The following is a 15,583-nucleotide window of genomic DNA, read 5'->3' on the forward strand; positions in this document are numbered from 1 at the left end:
GCCTGTAATCCCCTCTAATGTACTTGTACAGAGTAATCATGTCCCCTTGCAAGTGCCTCTTTTCCAGAGAAAACCTGACAGTCTAACGTCATAGTTTAAATCTTATATACCCTTTACCAGTTTAGTTGCAGTCTCTGCACTCTTTCCAGCTCATTAATATCCTTAAGGAGTGGAGCTGTCACATAACTGAAACAAGAGGCCTACGTAGTGACTTAATAGTGAGTCATTAAGACTTACTCATAATGAATAAATGAGGAATGACAGACAGATTGGTTCTAAGGAAGTCCAGCCAGTTGCAGAAATGTTATAACATGAAATCAAATGAAACACATACCGTAGGTGGCAGATGTTAAAACACAATTCTGTACTGCCCCACAAGCCTTACTGGGAAAAACTTACACTGTTTGTAGCAGCAAACGATCTTTGTCCATCTCTTATTTCAGGGATGAATTTCTGCAGCAAGGCCTTTTGGACTTTCCAAATAGCTGGAGGCTCCTTTCCGCTACGTAATGCTTCCTGCAATAAGCACAATTAGAGGCAGATGTGTTAGGTCATCACTCTTATAGTACAACCTGCATTTCTATGTTATAGCAAATGTTACACATGAGCTCGATAATGTTTGTTGCACAATGAAACGGTATGGCTTTTCTTAAAAAACAAAAACATATTTATCTTAAGGTAGCCATACACAGGCCAATAAAAGCTGCTGACGGGCCAAGTCAGCAGCTTACTGGCCCATGTACTGGGGGGCCTTGGACGTGCCTAGCAAACCATTATTTGGTTGAAAATTAGCCAGATGTTGATCAGGCAGATTTAAAAATCCCGTAGAGGCAAGGAATGCATAGGCTTGCTGATGCAGGCAGTCAATGTGATATGGGGAAAAGATCTGCTCGTTCAGTGATGTCACCAAACAAGTGGATCTTTCAGTGTATGGCCACCTTTAGTCCCTCCTGTGTAAAACCAAGTGCATTTAGTGAAATGTATCTACCAGTAGTAATTTAGAAATGCCATTGCCTCAGGCAGAACAGTCTTTCCATGAGTGACTCCTGCCATGCCTGGGGGGGGATGCAAGAGAGCTGAGGGGGTGCAGGCAAAGCTGGTCCAGGTTGCAGAATGCCTCAGATGGTCACTCGTCAAGACCAGTACATATAAAGCCGTGTTCATGGGCACAAATGGTACTTAGTAATCCATATGTAGTAGTGATGTGCTGGTCGACTCAGGAAGCCACTTCTATTTATAGACCCACCCCATCTCTGACATCATGAAGGGGGCAGGGCAGAGTAGGCAGGCACGTATACATAGAGGCGGAAGTAGGGCATCATAAGGTCACAAGTGGGGAGGGATATGAAAGAGCTCAGCCTCAACCAACCCACCACTCGCAAAATCACTAACCCACCCACAAACAAAGAATGTTAGTGATGTGCAGGTCGGCCTGAAACCCACAGGTCGGGCAGGTTTAGGCCGACCTGTACATCACTAACATTTTTTACTGCTTGCTTATTTTCTCCCAGTGACACATGGTGGCACACACTGAAAGTGTAAGCAGGCAACAGCTGCAGAGAAGAACAGAAAATGGTTTTGGACAAGCAACAGCTGTTTTTTGAAGGTTTTTTTTCTGGCATTTGCTTAGAAATAGCTGGGGAGCTAAAAAAGGTAAAAAAACAAAAACAAAACAAAAAAAAAAGGATAAGGGTAAAAGGCACTGGTTTTAAGTGGAGTATTTGGCCATTAAATGTCACTTTGGCAGTCAGAGTGCCACACCAGAATTCTAGTTTGCAGCAGAACTTTTATATTGTTTGTGTCCCTTGTAATTCTCAAGTCTGGTACAAAAGAGAATATCAGCCAATTTTTTTTAAATAATATATTACAAGATAAATATTAGTTCCTTCCATAAAACAGTATAGATGATTAGGTGTTCATGAATGAAACCATTACCTTCAGCATTTCTATGTCTTCTATCTTCACCACAAATTCGTCTCGCTCCCGGTAAATCCCCTCGCCTCCACTTTCTGCATTTTCCTCATCTGTGAAACCCTCAATTGCAATGGCCTCTTGTGACTTAGCGAGCTGCTCTGGCTGGGTAGGCTCAGGCTGGCTGGGTTTGAGCGATTCTTGAGCTTTAGTCTTGTCCTGGCCATTTCTTGGGGTGGAGGATGCAGACGGATCCTGTTTGGCGGAAACGACTGCCTTATCACCTTCTAGGAGAAAGAAAAAAAAAAAATCTGTTAACAGACATTTCAATTGTTACATTGCCAGGCTGCTTACGAATATTATACAAAGTATACAATAAAAGTAATTAGGCTGATGAAACACTGCAACACATGCCTCCTGTATGATATCATGGCACGTGCAAGATCTAGACTGTATTAGCCAGTAAGTAATTTCCTTTTGGTAAATTATCCCCAGAGGAGTCAGCAAAAAGCAAGATGCTGAAAGTTGCCTGCAGGAGGAAACTTTACAAGACTTCAGAATATCGAAGCTATGCAAAGGGCTTTCCCCCGGCAACTCCTATTATTCCCTGTATTCCTAGAAATAATTTTGTGACCCTAGTTTAATGATTATTACCTGTTGTAGGAGAGAAGTAATCCATATTCAGGGAGGTTATAAAGCAATTTGGAGACTCGTATAATTCTGGAACTATAGGTTAATAATACCTGCTTTATATGGCCATATATGGCCATGAAACTCTAATAGTGACTAATATCTTTATATTTTGGCCGATTTATTACAAGGGACTTTACAGAAAACCAGTCATTCATACCAGTTCTTAACCTGTGGAGCTTACAATCTAATCTCCCTAGCACAAGCCTTGACACATCAGTGCCAGAAAGCAGTTGGACTATGGCACACATAGCATTTTGAGCTCATTACTCATTGCAAAGATTAACAAAACCGGTAATGCCCAAAAATCTATAGTGACAACCTCTCCAAGTGTAAATAAGTAGGGGGGGATAGGTTCCTATTTGCCACTACACTAACTCCTAAGGTGGCCATACAGCATAAGTGACCTTGCCAAACAAGCACATCTTTCCACAGGTATGCCCACCTAGGCTGGCTGATATCTGAGTAGTTCTATTGTTTGCCCCTCAGGCCAAATGATCTATAAAATTATAACAACAGGAATAGGACCCGTTGGAGGGAGGATCACATCAATGAGCCAATGGGGGTCCTGATCCTAGGGGAAAATCAAACCTGCCCAATTTGACATCTGGGCAATTTTAAGCCAAATATCGGTCAGGTAGGCCAGTCAGGGGTCCCCATTTATGGGCAGATATGCTGCCAAACTGGTCTAAAGGACGCAACTCAGCAACTGAAATCTGCCCACCTTTAGCTTTATGAGTTTCTTATGTCAAGCATGTCACTAATTACTATTAAGGTCACTCCAGCCTGTAAAAAATGTTTCCTTTTTATAGAGGATCGGTCATTCTAAGAAAATGTGAGCAAATCCCCCAAAGCACTACTTCATTAAAAATTACACATTTCAAGTCCAAAGAGTTTGATATACAACGCCATCATTTAACACTCCCAGAAAGAAAATCCCCCGACTTCTGGTAAATGTCACACTAAAGGGATATTCTTCTGAGTCAGAGCTGTTTTCATAAATATACTGGATTACAAGAATCATTAGCTCATTAGATGAATAAGTATAAACTAAACTGGCTAAGGCAGCCATATGTGGGCATATTTATGCTGCCGATTCAGCAGCTTATCTGTCAGTGTATGAGGTCGTCGACGGGCCTACCCGACCAATATCTGGCCAAAAATTGGCTACATGTCGATAGGACAGGTATGATTTTCCCATCAGATCATTGCCTATATTGGCTCCTCAATAGCATGTATCTTTCTTATTGTTTGGCCCTCAGGTGATTCAGCAACAGCCCAACTGACTTCTGGACATGCAAGTGTATTATCTATGCATTAAAGGGGTTGTACACCTTTATGTTAACTTTTAGTATGATGTACAGAGTAATATTCTGAGAATTTGCAATTGGTCTTCATTGTTTTATTTTCAGTACAGGATCTCTCCCACTGAAGTTTCAGCAGCTATTTGGTTGCTAGAGTCCAAGTTACCTTAGCAACCAGGGAGTGGTCTAGATGAGAGACTGGTATATGATTAGGAAAGGGCCTGAACAGAAAAAAAGTTACAAAGAGTAACAACAACAATAAAACTTAAGCCTCACAAAGCATTAGTTTTTTGGCTGCTGGGATCACTGAAACATGAAGTTACATTCTATAACATTCTATAAAAGCTAACTTAAAGGTGAACCGGGGAGAAAGCCTATTGGAAAGTCAATTGCAACGAGATGAAAATCTATTTGTTGTCCTACATAATTTTGGAACTATTCCTTAATGGCTGCCATAGGCATAGGGCTGCCATCTGGCTAGTAGTTCATCGGCCTTGCCAATAAAATAGCAGCCAAGGTAGGGCCAATGTTACAAACGTAGTTGCTGGAAAATTTGTAATGATTAGTCCATAGAATTTATTGTCCATAGGCATTATTGATCTATAAGGTAGACAACATTAATAACCTTTCTGTGGCAATTAATACCGCAATGAAAGAAACCAGTATAGCATGAATCAAGATATTTCGAAGAAAGCATCCCTATTTGACACGAAGAAATGAATTTGATATCTAACTGACCCAAAGGTTGAACATCAGTCCAACAGCCTCATCCTACCAGCAGCCCCGTCAATCTCCCCACTACAAAATGTTTATCCAAATATTCCATTTTGAGCAATCCATTCTGGAGCAAATGCCTTCAAGTTTGGTAAGCTGAAACATACGTGCAGAGGGCCTAAAACTTGGCTAAAGATTTACCAGCTCAGATAGAAATCACCCAACTGGCCGGCAAAGTTAGTTTCTGTTTAATTTCCTGTTCTCAAATGAGATGTAAACAAATATAAAAGTTTGCAGCAAATGTAATTCCAAGCAACCTTCCAACATACATTAAAAAGTTGTGTTTATTTTAAAGTTATTTGTGTATGCAAGCACTATTGAAAGCAGTATTTTCTTTTTTTTTTTATATGCAGGCTGAAACACACAGCTCAGTGTGGCACTAGCCTAAAACTCTTTTTACAGGGCTGTTAATCACACAAAATGCATCGGACTTTTGCAAATGGAATCTTTCCTGAACGGTGCATAGTTAAAGGAAAACTATACCCCCATATAATGTAGGCCTCTATAAAATATATTACATAAACCAGCTCATAGGTAAACCCCTGCTTCATCTAAATAAACTATTTTCATAAAAATATACTTTTTTAGTGGTATGTGCTATTGGGTAATCCTAAATAGAAAGCTGCCATTTTAAGAATTAAGTGCTGCCTCCTGGGATCACAGGATTCACAGTGCACACAAACCAAGGGCACACATACATGCTAGGCCCCATCAGCCAATGAATAGGCAGTTCTGTCTTTTACTCCCACACTACTTCCTGTTACAGTTAGTTACAAATAGTGGATCAAGGAAAAGGATGTATAAAAGGGCAATATTTACCGATATATATATTGAAAGACACAGGAGGAAACAGATACTGCTTTCAACAGCAATACTTTGCGGATTCGAAAATTATATATATGTTATTTTTAAAGGGGGGTCACATCTTTAGTTTAGCACGAAAATGCTGTTTGCCCAAAATATAGAAACTTATTCAGCTTTTAATTAACCTTTAGTATGCTGTAGAGTGCTATTCTGAGACAATTTGCAATTGGTTTTTGAGCCGTTTAGCTTTTTGTTCTGCAGCGTCCAAACTACCCTAGCAACCAGGTAGTGGTTTGAATAAGAAGCTGGAATGTAAAAAGGAGAGGGCCTGAAGATAAATAATAAAAACTAACAATAACAATACAAATTGCAGCCTCACACAGCAATAATTTTTGACTGCTGGGATCAGTGAACCCATTTGAAAGCTGGAAAGAATCAGAAGAGGAAGGTAAATAACTATTAAAATGAAAACCAATTGAAAAGTTGCCAAGAATAGGTAATTCTATAACAGACTAAAAGTTATATTATAACCATCATTGATGTACTGCTGTTGCAATGTGCAAAACAACAGCCAGTGTAGATCCCTCTTGCACAACAAAAGACAGGATATAGCTTATGTGACTGTTGCGACAAAAGAATGTACTAATAGAGAAAAAAAGAATCTAATTTTACCACTTTTGATCTTTTTTTCTGAGTTATCATCCAAGGCAGAAAGTGCAGTGGATATGCTCTTCTGAAGGTCATTATTGCCCACAGTGGCATCATCTTCATCTGAAGAAAAGGAAGGTAGAGTCTCCAGGTTCTTCTTCAAATCTTCCTCCGCCTTTTTGGGAGGGCTTGTGCTGCCACTGTCCGACACAGGCGCTCCTGCTACAGACTGCTGGGAAACGGGCCCGGGGCATGGAGCCCTTATCACTGGGGTGCATGGCCTTCGGACCCGGTTGGGCACGCGGACTGCAGGAGCAGAAAACTGCTGTTTTGGTCCAGTTTTTAAGAAGTCTAAGAAAGACGCAATAAATCCAGTCTTTACTTCAGGCTGTTTCTCCTCGACTTCCTTGATTTTTTGCCTCATTCTTTCCTGGTGCTGGTACGAATCGTAATAACCCTCGGAAACATGTGAGGAATATTGCACGCCTGGCACGTCTGGACCCTTGCTGATGGGCCTCTTCAATGGCATGTTTCGCTTTATTTGCTTGAGATTTGCATTTTCATCTTCTGTGAATTGTTTTATTGGCATCTTGTCTTTTCCCTTTTGAAGGCCATCTTGGGAGAGATCTGGGCAGTCCTCTTCCATTTGGCTAGTGGAGCTGCCACCTGCCTGAGGATCTATTTTGGACAACTGCTGGCCCTGAACTTGACCAAGAGATGAGTTTTCATCACCGCCCATAATAAAATCCCCTTCAGATGTCGTATTTTCCTCACTGAGGGTTTTGTTATTGGAAAGAAACTCTGCATCCCTGACCTCCTCTGGAATATTCCCACTCTCCTTTGGTTCCTGATTAATGTTTGACTTCTTGATTTTCTCGGAATTCTTTTCATGATCCTCCTGGTTTGCCCCAAGTACTGGTGACCGCATTCCGCTCGGTAGGTCTTGCTCCATTGGCTGAATGTGTGTCTGATCAAGACTTACGTTTTTGGGCTGAGTTGTAGAAACTGTGGAAAGGTTTATTGCTGTTTGGCTACCATTTAAGGAAAGGCTATTCATGTTTTGCGGCTTTGGGGGTGTAAAGTTTGGGGACATGTGTCTAACATTTAGAGACTGAAATCGAGATTTAGCATCTTGGTTTTTGACAGACAGATTTTCTTCATTAGAAGACTTGGCAAATTCTTGAGCCGCTGTAGCTGCTAGTATGTCATCAACATGAGACAAAAAGTTCCTTTCATCACTCAGCAGCATGGACTCTGTGAAACACATTGGATTTAGAGAGTCAAATTGATTTTTGGAGTCAAGTCGACCTCTCTGACTGAAATGATCTTTTGTGTGCAAGTGTTGCTGCAAATGTTTGCCATCGGACGTGTCCATTTTTATGACTTCTGAACCCTGGGCATGAAGAGACTGCTGAGGCTGCGCTCCATTGCTCTGTATGATTTGCCCATCCATCTGAAGAAACTGATGCGCTACTTGGGGCGGGCTCTGGATTCGCTGCATTTGTGCAGGGGTCTTCGCTTGTCCCATGTTTGACTGCAAAATAGACTGCTGAAACATCTGCAAGTCGCATCCTGAATCCAGAAGCACTTGGGCCCCCGGAAGTTGAAGATGCTGAGAATGCCTCATGGCAGCTTGAATTTGTGGGGACGTGCTTGGCTGCTCCTGCATCTTTGTGTCAAGGACTTTGTGCAGCATAGTATGCTGACTTAGGTCTTTAGCACTTACTTGTGTGGATTGTATCAAGTCTGTATTCTTTTTCCCATCATGACTAGCAGAATTATTTAGATGGCTAACATGCTGGGACATATGGCCAACAGGACTTATCAAGCGTTCATCTTTTTTAGTTCCTTGAAGTCCTAGAACCTGGTCCTCCATCCGAGAATTACTTTTAATAACACTCTGAGAATATCTGTCATCAGCCTTTGAAACACTGTAGGCAGTTTCCTGGGTGCTGAGCTCACCTTCACTTAGACCAGGGGTTGCGGTTTCTAAAGTAGTCTGCTGTAATGCCTGCAAGTCCTGTATTTGAAATTTCTCTTCTTGTTTCGCAGAAGAGTATAGGTTGGTGTCAGATTTCCGCTTTACATAGGATTTGGAGTCGGCCGTAGTTCTACTGTTCTGCATTGATTGCGAGTGCGGGGGCGAAGCAAAGGACGAGGGCTGAACACTTGGCAAAAACTTTTGAGACTGCGGCGAGGTTGAGTCTTGCGTATTTGGCGTTGGATGCATAGAAATGAAATTTTGGGTTGGACTTGAAGCGGACAAATTCTGACCGCGTGAGGAAGCAGAAAATGGAAGGGAAGGTGATGCCAGTGTTAGGTTTTGTCCTGAAGTATAGCTGTCTGAGGGGCTTACTGGAGACATTACCTGTGACTGAGATGAATAGCTAACCTGCGATTGACTAACTGAAGTTAAACCCTGAGAGTTATTGGAAGAATAACTTTGTGACTGGTTAGCCGAAGACAGATCTCTCGTTTGATCAGAATACGTCTCACTTGACACTGAAGAAAGGGAAAGTGACTGATCGGATGAGTAACTTAGTGTCTGGCTGCCAGAGGTGATGGTTTGCGACTGGCTAGAAAATGCAGTCAGTGGTTTATACAATGGAGGCAGCTTTTCTGTTTTGATTGTAGAAAAGACTTGTGATTGACTGGCAGATGGCAAATTTGGTGACTGTGTTGAAACGTAAATAGGAGATTGGCTTACAGAAAGAAGACTAGGTAGCTGTGCTGTGGAGAAAGCTTGTGCTTGGCTTGAATTGACAGAACTCTGGTTCTGCGGAGACTTAGTGTAGCTTTGTGTCTGCTCAGGAGACACTACACTCTGAGATTTGGGGGTTTTTGAGGACCTTGGAGGTGCCTTTGTAGGGCAATTTTTTGATTTTGTTGAGGATGGAGGGTAGCCAGGAGATGGTATGACTGATGGATAAGACTGGGATAATTCCACTGAAACTTGAGAGGTCTTCTGCACCGGCCCACCATTGCTCACCTGAGTAAGAGCTCCTAGGGGAGCGCACAAAAGTGACTGTCTGGATGCGTCCTGCAATGACACTCCACTTACGCTCGTTAAATAGTTAGGTAAGGAATGCTGAGTACCAGATAGCTGTGCCTGAACTGACTGTGTACTGGAAGGCCTCTGATGGTGTTTAATAACACTACATTCCCGCTGAAGCGCTCTTTCAATGGAGGCGGTAGAACCTGTAAAGACTGACGTGCTGTATGGCTGTGCAGGCTGCTGAGTCCCTCCAAGAGCTGTAGGCAACAAGCTGAACTGAGGCTGCAAGAGATGGGGAGCAGACTCCTGGGCTGAGCGATATGTTGAAGATTGTGGTATGCTGGTACTTAAAACAGCACTACCAATGCGTTCAAAAGTCAAAGCAGTTGGGGTTTGTGATGTTTTAATCTGCAGCAGGGGATCATGGGGGGACAGCAGGCCGTTAGTGGTGGCGCTGAAAGTTCCATCTTGAAGGGCAAGGGATGGGGTTGTGGCAAAGTTTCTCGAGCTAAATGTATTCGGGTGCTGATACGCTGTAAGAGCGGATGTTGGAAATGTTCCAGAGGTTTGCAATGCTCCAGTGACAAACAGTTCGGTTGCTGCCGAGGAATGCATGCCTGAAAAGAGCAAATACACAGTCAGAATCTGTTCTTGGTCTAATAAGATGCAGAGTTTAAAAGAATATACATTTATGAATATAAAACAACACATACAATCCAATGAAATCCTTTCCATGTGTTCCAGTGCAAGACTAAGCATATGCAGGTTAAGTAAATTAAGGTAATGAATTGCTTTACTCACTTAACATTGTATACAGCAGGGAAAAATGAGAGGGTGTGAGTGGAAAATTGTAGAGAGGACACATTATAATGGGATATGACTTATCTAGAAGAATAATAATACACATAACTGGATTTTCTTATGAATAAATTGAATATGAATAAAGTGGCCCTCCCATGTATTCACAGACTGATTGGTAGTGATGAGCAAATTTCTGGGCAGGCATAGATTCGGAGCAAATTTTCACATTTTGCAGCCGAAAAATTAATTGCGCGTCAAAAACATGCGACAAACAATTTTCACTAATTTTTCGCCATCTTGCGAATTTTTAGGTGATTCGCTCATCACTACTGATTGGCCATTTCTTGACTGGTGTTTTAATACCAGGTGTAGAAATGCAGCGTGTGCTACTAACCTAATAAAATAAAAAGGTGGTAGCAAATAAGACAATTTCAGGCTAATTAAGTGTTCACAGCACCCTAAGCGCCCAAAAGCGCCTGAAATTGCCCCACTGGCTTCCATTTGTGTTGTCTGACAAGAGCTTAAATGAGTTCGTCACATAAAAAATGCAAAGTTTTTCTGCCTTTATGGGTCTTCATACTTAAAATGACTTTTATATTGTGTTTATTCAGCAGAATCAATTGCTCTGGCAAAGTTATTCATGTAAATGAGAACGGTCACCGTAGGCGTTCCGAAAGTTGCATACCAGTTTGCCAAGATGGAGCCCTAAACTGTGGCAGGAGGGTTGTCCCCGATGAAGCTGCCTGGGCTGTCCGGGACTCTATTGCCGAGAGGAAATTCATCACTGACGTTTCTGTAGTGTTGCTGCCAGCCACGTGGAGGCTTGTGTCAAAAATTCCAGACAGACCTAAAACCAAACAGCGACAAAAAAAAAATTATATTTATTTTTGCAACAGAAATGTTCGGAATGCGCACAGTACAACGCTGAAGCAACAAAAGCACAAAAGCCCACACCAATGACAGGCCAAATGTAAATCTTCAAAAGTTGCACAATATACCTGCTATTCTAATAGGAATATTTTGAATTTCTTACTAATTTTCATGAATAACAAACAAAATAAAACCCACGTGTAAGATCTTCTGATGTCAAATACAGTTAGGCAGAGAAGGAGTTAATAACAAAGTTATAGACATACAGTATCTGCATCGCATTTAACCATGACCTTTCAAAAGGATTAGTCTCAGATATCAGCTAGCCAGCGTATGTGTGAGTGACAGAACAGATGCATAGAAAAAGTGATCTTATAGTTTCGGTCCGTTTAAATGTAAACTATATGCATGCACCGAATAATACAAAATACCTCGTTTTGTTCTAAGATATTATGTTAAGCATGCTTGTGTGTTGTGAATTATATTTAATCATATTTAAGTTATATATTTAATATTCAGGAGTAGGAATTGTACGCTATTTTAAATATCATATGGAATATGTGTATATGTAACGCCTATGAGAAATCCATTTCACGGTCTTGGGCGACATCATGCGGATTTCTTACATTATGACAGAATGATGTAATGTAACGCTTTATAAGGGTAAAATAAGATGATTGGAGACACAGGGCGGAGAAATATACGTAATTGAGAGTAAATATAGTTCCTATATGTGGTAATGGATAGAAAAAGGTATATAAACCAGCTGTCCTAAGACAGGGCAGATCTCACGTGGATGAATTTCATGGAAGCCTGCTAACATCACTTTCCACGCTACGGAACATCAAAGATCTCCTGTGTCCAGAAACAACGTAAGAAAGACTTTGCAACCATTGAACTCTTGGGACTTTGAGCCAAACTTATATTCTCCGTATGTATTAGCTGTCCTATGGAATAAAGCCTTCCTTGCTCCTGATACTTTCTACTCTGTTTCACGTCGAACCGATAATAATCGACTGGGATTTAACACCACGCATTCCTTTAAAATGCCACTCACCTGCCCCACATGCAAGCAGATATTAATCACTTTAAAAGGGGTTTAAAACAAAAGCAAATAAAGTGGCACCGCTGAGATTCTCTTAGAGTTATAAGTATGTGCCTCATGTTTCTAGCTCCCACTGTGCAATTGTAGCAGATTATTTTGTATCTGAAAGGCTCTTATTTAAAAATATGCAAAAGCATATGCCTGTGAATTATAAGGGTGCCTGTTATACATCACTGAATCTGTTCTTTTAATGGAATAAAATACAGCTGCTTTACTTTTTTTAAATTATTTTTATAATACCAAAGGATTGCTGGGCTTTTATCCAAACTACCTTCCCCTCCAATCACCTGAAATCATGCATTTAAGGGATAATGAGCTCTGTATAAACAAGCCTCATCTTTCTGGAGTGGCTGTAGGTGTCTATCTTTTATAATAACTGAAAAGGGTAATTTGATTACATTTCTCTTTTTCCCACAACAAATTTACATAAAGTTGAACACAGCTGTATTTTGCAAGGTTAAAATTTAATGGGACCCATATAAATCCACTGCCAATTGGGTGATATTTTCCATACAGGCAACCTATGGCAGCAGATCCAGGAGGGGCCCTTGGAAATCCAAACGGGATCGACTGGTGGACTGCGATCGAAGTCTTGGCCACCCCTGCTCTACATAATACTAAAAGTTACCCTCCCTGTCTGCCCAATGACACTTGTTGCCAAAACCATCATTAAAGTGGTAGGGGTGCAACAATAGCAAATGTACCCCCTACATCCACCAGGAAAACTATACAAAAAGAAGAAACACTGAACAAAAGCTTCCAGCGTTTCTAGAACATATACCTTTAATATACTGCCTAGACGTACCTGTGGGGTGGTGTGCGGTTGCGTATCCAGGGAGCTGATGAGTGGCTGCATAGGTCTGTCTGTGCAAAAGTTCTGTTTCTGAATGGGTAGGATGTCCCGCTCCATAGCTCAAACTAAACAAACAAAAATAAGTAAATATTTGTTAAATACACTACTACCAAGAAGAAGAAACATTTCAACTTTCAGGACACTTCTGCAGACCAATATTTGATCAGGCTGCCGTAGAGGCTAATAAAAAAAAAAAAACAACGGTGTGACAGACAGTCTGCTATTACGTTTAAAATTATACATAAAATTATTCTGCAGGAAAACAGAAAAGACCATGTGCTCTTGCTCCCCACCAGCTATCTTTATATTAGAGCAAGAGCAGGTAAATAGATTGTGTTTATTAAATTTATATATATTTTCAAGGGATAGTACACTGTTGAAGCTCTAGGGCAGGGACTGATCTGAATGGCAACCAATCCTGCAGACTATGCTTGTGCTATAGAAATAAAGGATAAGAAAACAAACTTGCACGTTACAATACCGCCATGCCATAAGCTAGTATTACGAAAGAGAGGCAAGGAAAACAAGCAGGTAATTTAGCCCGCGGCTATAACTGTATAATCACATTCTGAGGGAAGCCCTGCATATGAAGTCAGGCGGCTCCCATTATCATTATGTGCCACCCCATAAATATCTGCTATGCATCCCGCTCCTCTGTCCGTATGGCGAGTGCCATTATAGACTTAATGCCGCTCTGCTGGGACGGTTTCCAGCTCTTGCTCAGTGCCTTACATATCTGAACAGGGAACAAACTAGCAAACAATACACCTGCCTATTTGCAAAGCCTCTCACAATAGACCTGTATTTTCCCCTTTTCTGAAGCTCAGCCAAAATCTGAAATACACAAAAGCTTCTTCTGTAGAATGGCAATTCAACAGCATAGGCTTCAGAAGGAAAAACAGTAACTAATAACATATGGGAGGAACCTGTGCTGTAGTATGAAAAGTAGTATGTGCTGTAGTATGAAAAGATGTCCCTTCCTTGGCTGTTATAGTTCTACTATGCGAAAACCAGTTGTCTGTAGTGCACTACTTAAACCAGGGGTGGCCAAAATGTCGATCGAGGTCCACCAGTCAATCCGCCATGGATTTCTGGTGGACAGTGTTGAACCCGGGAAATGTAGAAGAGCGGCGCATTTATTGGGTATGCATACATACTCTGCCTCGCATATGTACGAGGGGATGATCAAAAGTAGATCGCTGGGGCTCCCAAGGTACCCCCCCCGCTCCACACCCACTCAGGGCTCCCAAGGTACCCCCCCGCTCCACACCCACTCAGGGCTCCCAAGGTACCCCCCCGCTCCACACCCACTCAGGGCTCCCAAGGTACCCCCCCGCTCCACACCCACTCAGGGCTCCCAAGGTACCCCCCCGCTCCACACACACTCAGGGCTCCCAAGGTACCCCCCCCCCACAATGGCTAAAGAAGCGGCCCCTGGCTGCCAAATGCTGTGCTCCCTTAAAGGAACAGTAACACCAAAAAATGAAAGCTTTAAAGTAATAAAAATATAATGCACTGTTGCCCTGCACTGGTAAAACTGGTGTGTTTGCTACAGTAACACTACTATAATTTATATAATAAGCTGCTGTGTAGCCACGGGGGCAGCCATTCAAGCTGGAAAAAAGGAGAAAAGGCACAGGTTTGCTTAGCAGATAACAGACAAGTTCTGTAGAATACAATAGTGTTTTATCTGTTATCTGCTATGTGCCTGTGCCTTTTCCCCTTTGAATGGCTGCCCCCATGGCTATATAGCAGCTTATTTATATAAATTATAGTAGACTTTCTGAAGTAAACACACAACTTTTACCAGTGCAGGCAGCAGCACATTATATTTTAGTTACTTTTATACACTTTCATTCTTTGGTGTTACTGTTCCTTTAATAAAACGACGGCTTGTTATCACTACCAGTAATGAAGGAAATGAGGGGAAGGGAATTTGCAGGATTTGCAGTGGCATAATCCCTGGAACTAAAGAGAGCAGCATTAGAGCATACAGTATATTGCGTATTTGCATTGACATATGAGTGGGAGCTATCATATTGCTCTCCCCTATTGAGGCATGCCCTGCACAATGAGAGATTTATCTCCCACAAACAACACCCCCACCTGTCACTACAGAAAACAGAAGCACACAATCGGCAGCATATACATAGGAAAATGTGTCACCGTGATATATACATAGTCAAAACCTGTTAAACCAGAACGTTATCTGCTTCACAAGGTAAAGCTGTTTTCCATGGCTTTTAAGGCCCATGAAGCAATCACCATGAATAAGAGGAAAGGAACAGTCATTCAATAGAAACAATATTAGGCCAAGATGTCAGGCAATGTGGGTCCTATAATGCATAAGAAAATCAAGGGCACATTCAAACACATGTAACAAGGTAGCCTATTTTTTAGCCAATAGCGGCTTCAATAAACTAAAACTGAATTCTGGACATCTTTCCAGATGAAATTCTTACTAAACCACAAAATGATCGACTCTTTAGACCATTAGTAACCACAAATTCCATAAGCAGAAAAAGAAAAATTCTTTGACCCAAGCGAAACCCTTGGCTGTGGTTGGTATCTAGGTGCGTTTACTCTTATACAAGCCCCAAAAAGTCCTTGGGGAAGACCAGTCTTGGAAAAAATCTGACTGAGAAACGGAAATCCCAGATAAAGGAGAGGATCATCTGACCCAAGGGAGCTGCCTTCCAGTAATTTTTAGCATTACTAACATACTAACATAGCAGTAGCATTTTTACTATCTTACTGTTGAGGGGCTTTGGGACATTCTTAGGCGGTGTATATAATATACAAGGGAAATCCTGAGAAGGGTTTTACCA

General features: G+C 41.6%; 1 protein-coding gene across 1 annotated transcript in view; it reads right to left on the reverse strand.

Annotated features, from left to right (window-relative positions):
* qser1 (glutamine and serine rich 1) overlaps window positions 1-15,583 on the reverse strand; it is a 44,797-nt gene that overhangs the window by 9,985 nt on the left and 19,229 nt on the right. Inside the window, exons 2-6 of the mRNA XM_004913451.4 lie at window positions 12,708-12,820; window positions 10,613-10,774; window positions 6,156-9,743; window positions 1,936-2,198; window positions 400-516 (exon numbers count right to left, since the gene is read on the reverse strand). Of these exons, the coding sequence (XP_004913508.3) occupies window positions 400-516; window positions 1,936-2,198; window positions 6,156-9,743; window positions 10,613-10,774; window positions 12,708-12,820 (4,243 nt within the window). The remainder of the gene's footprint in view (window positions 1-399; window positions 517-1,935; window positions 2,199-6,155; window positions 9,744-10,612; window positions 10,775-12,707; window positions 12,821-15,583) is intronic.

This window comes from Xenopus tropicalis, chromosome 4, assembly GCF_000004195.4.
Source record: "Xenopus tropicalis strain Nigerian chromosome 4, UCB_Xtro_10.0, whole genome shotgun sequence".
NCBI lineage: Eukaryota > Metazoa > Chordata > Amphibia > Anura > Pipidae > Xenopus > Xenopus tropicalis.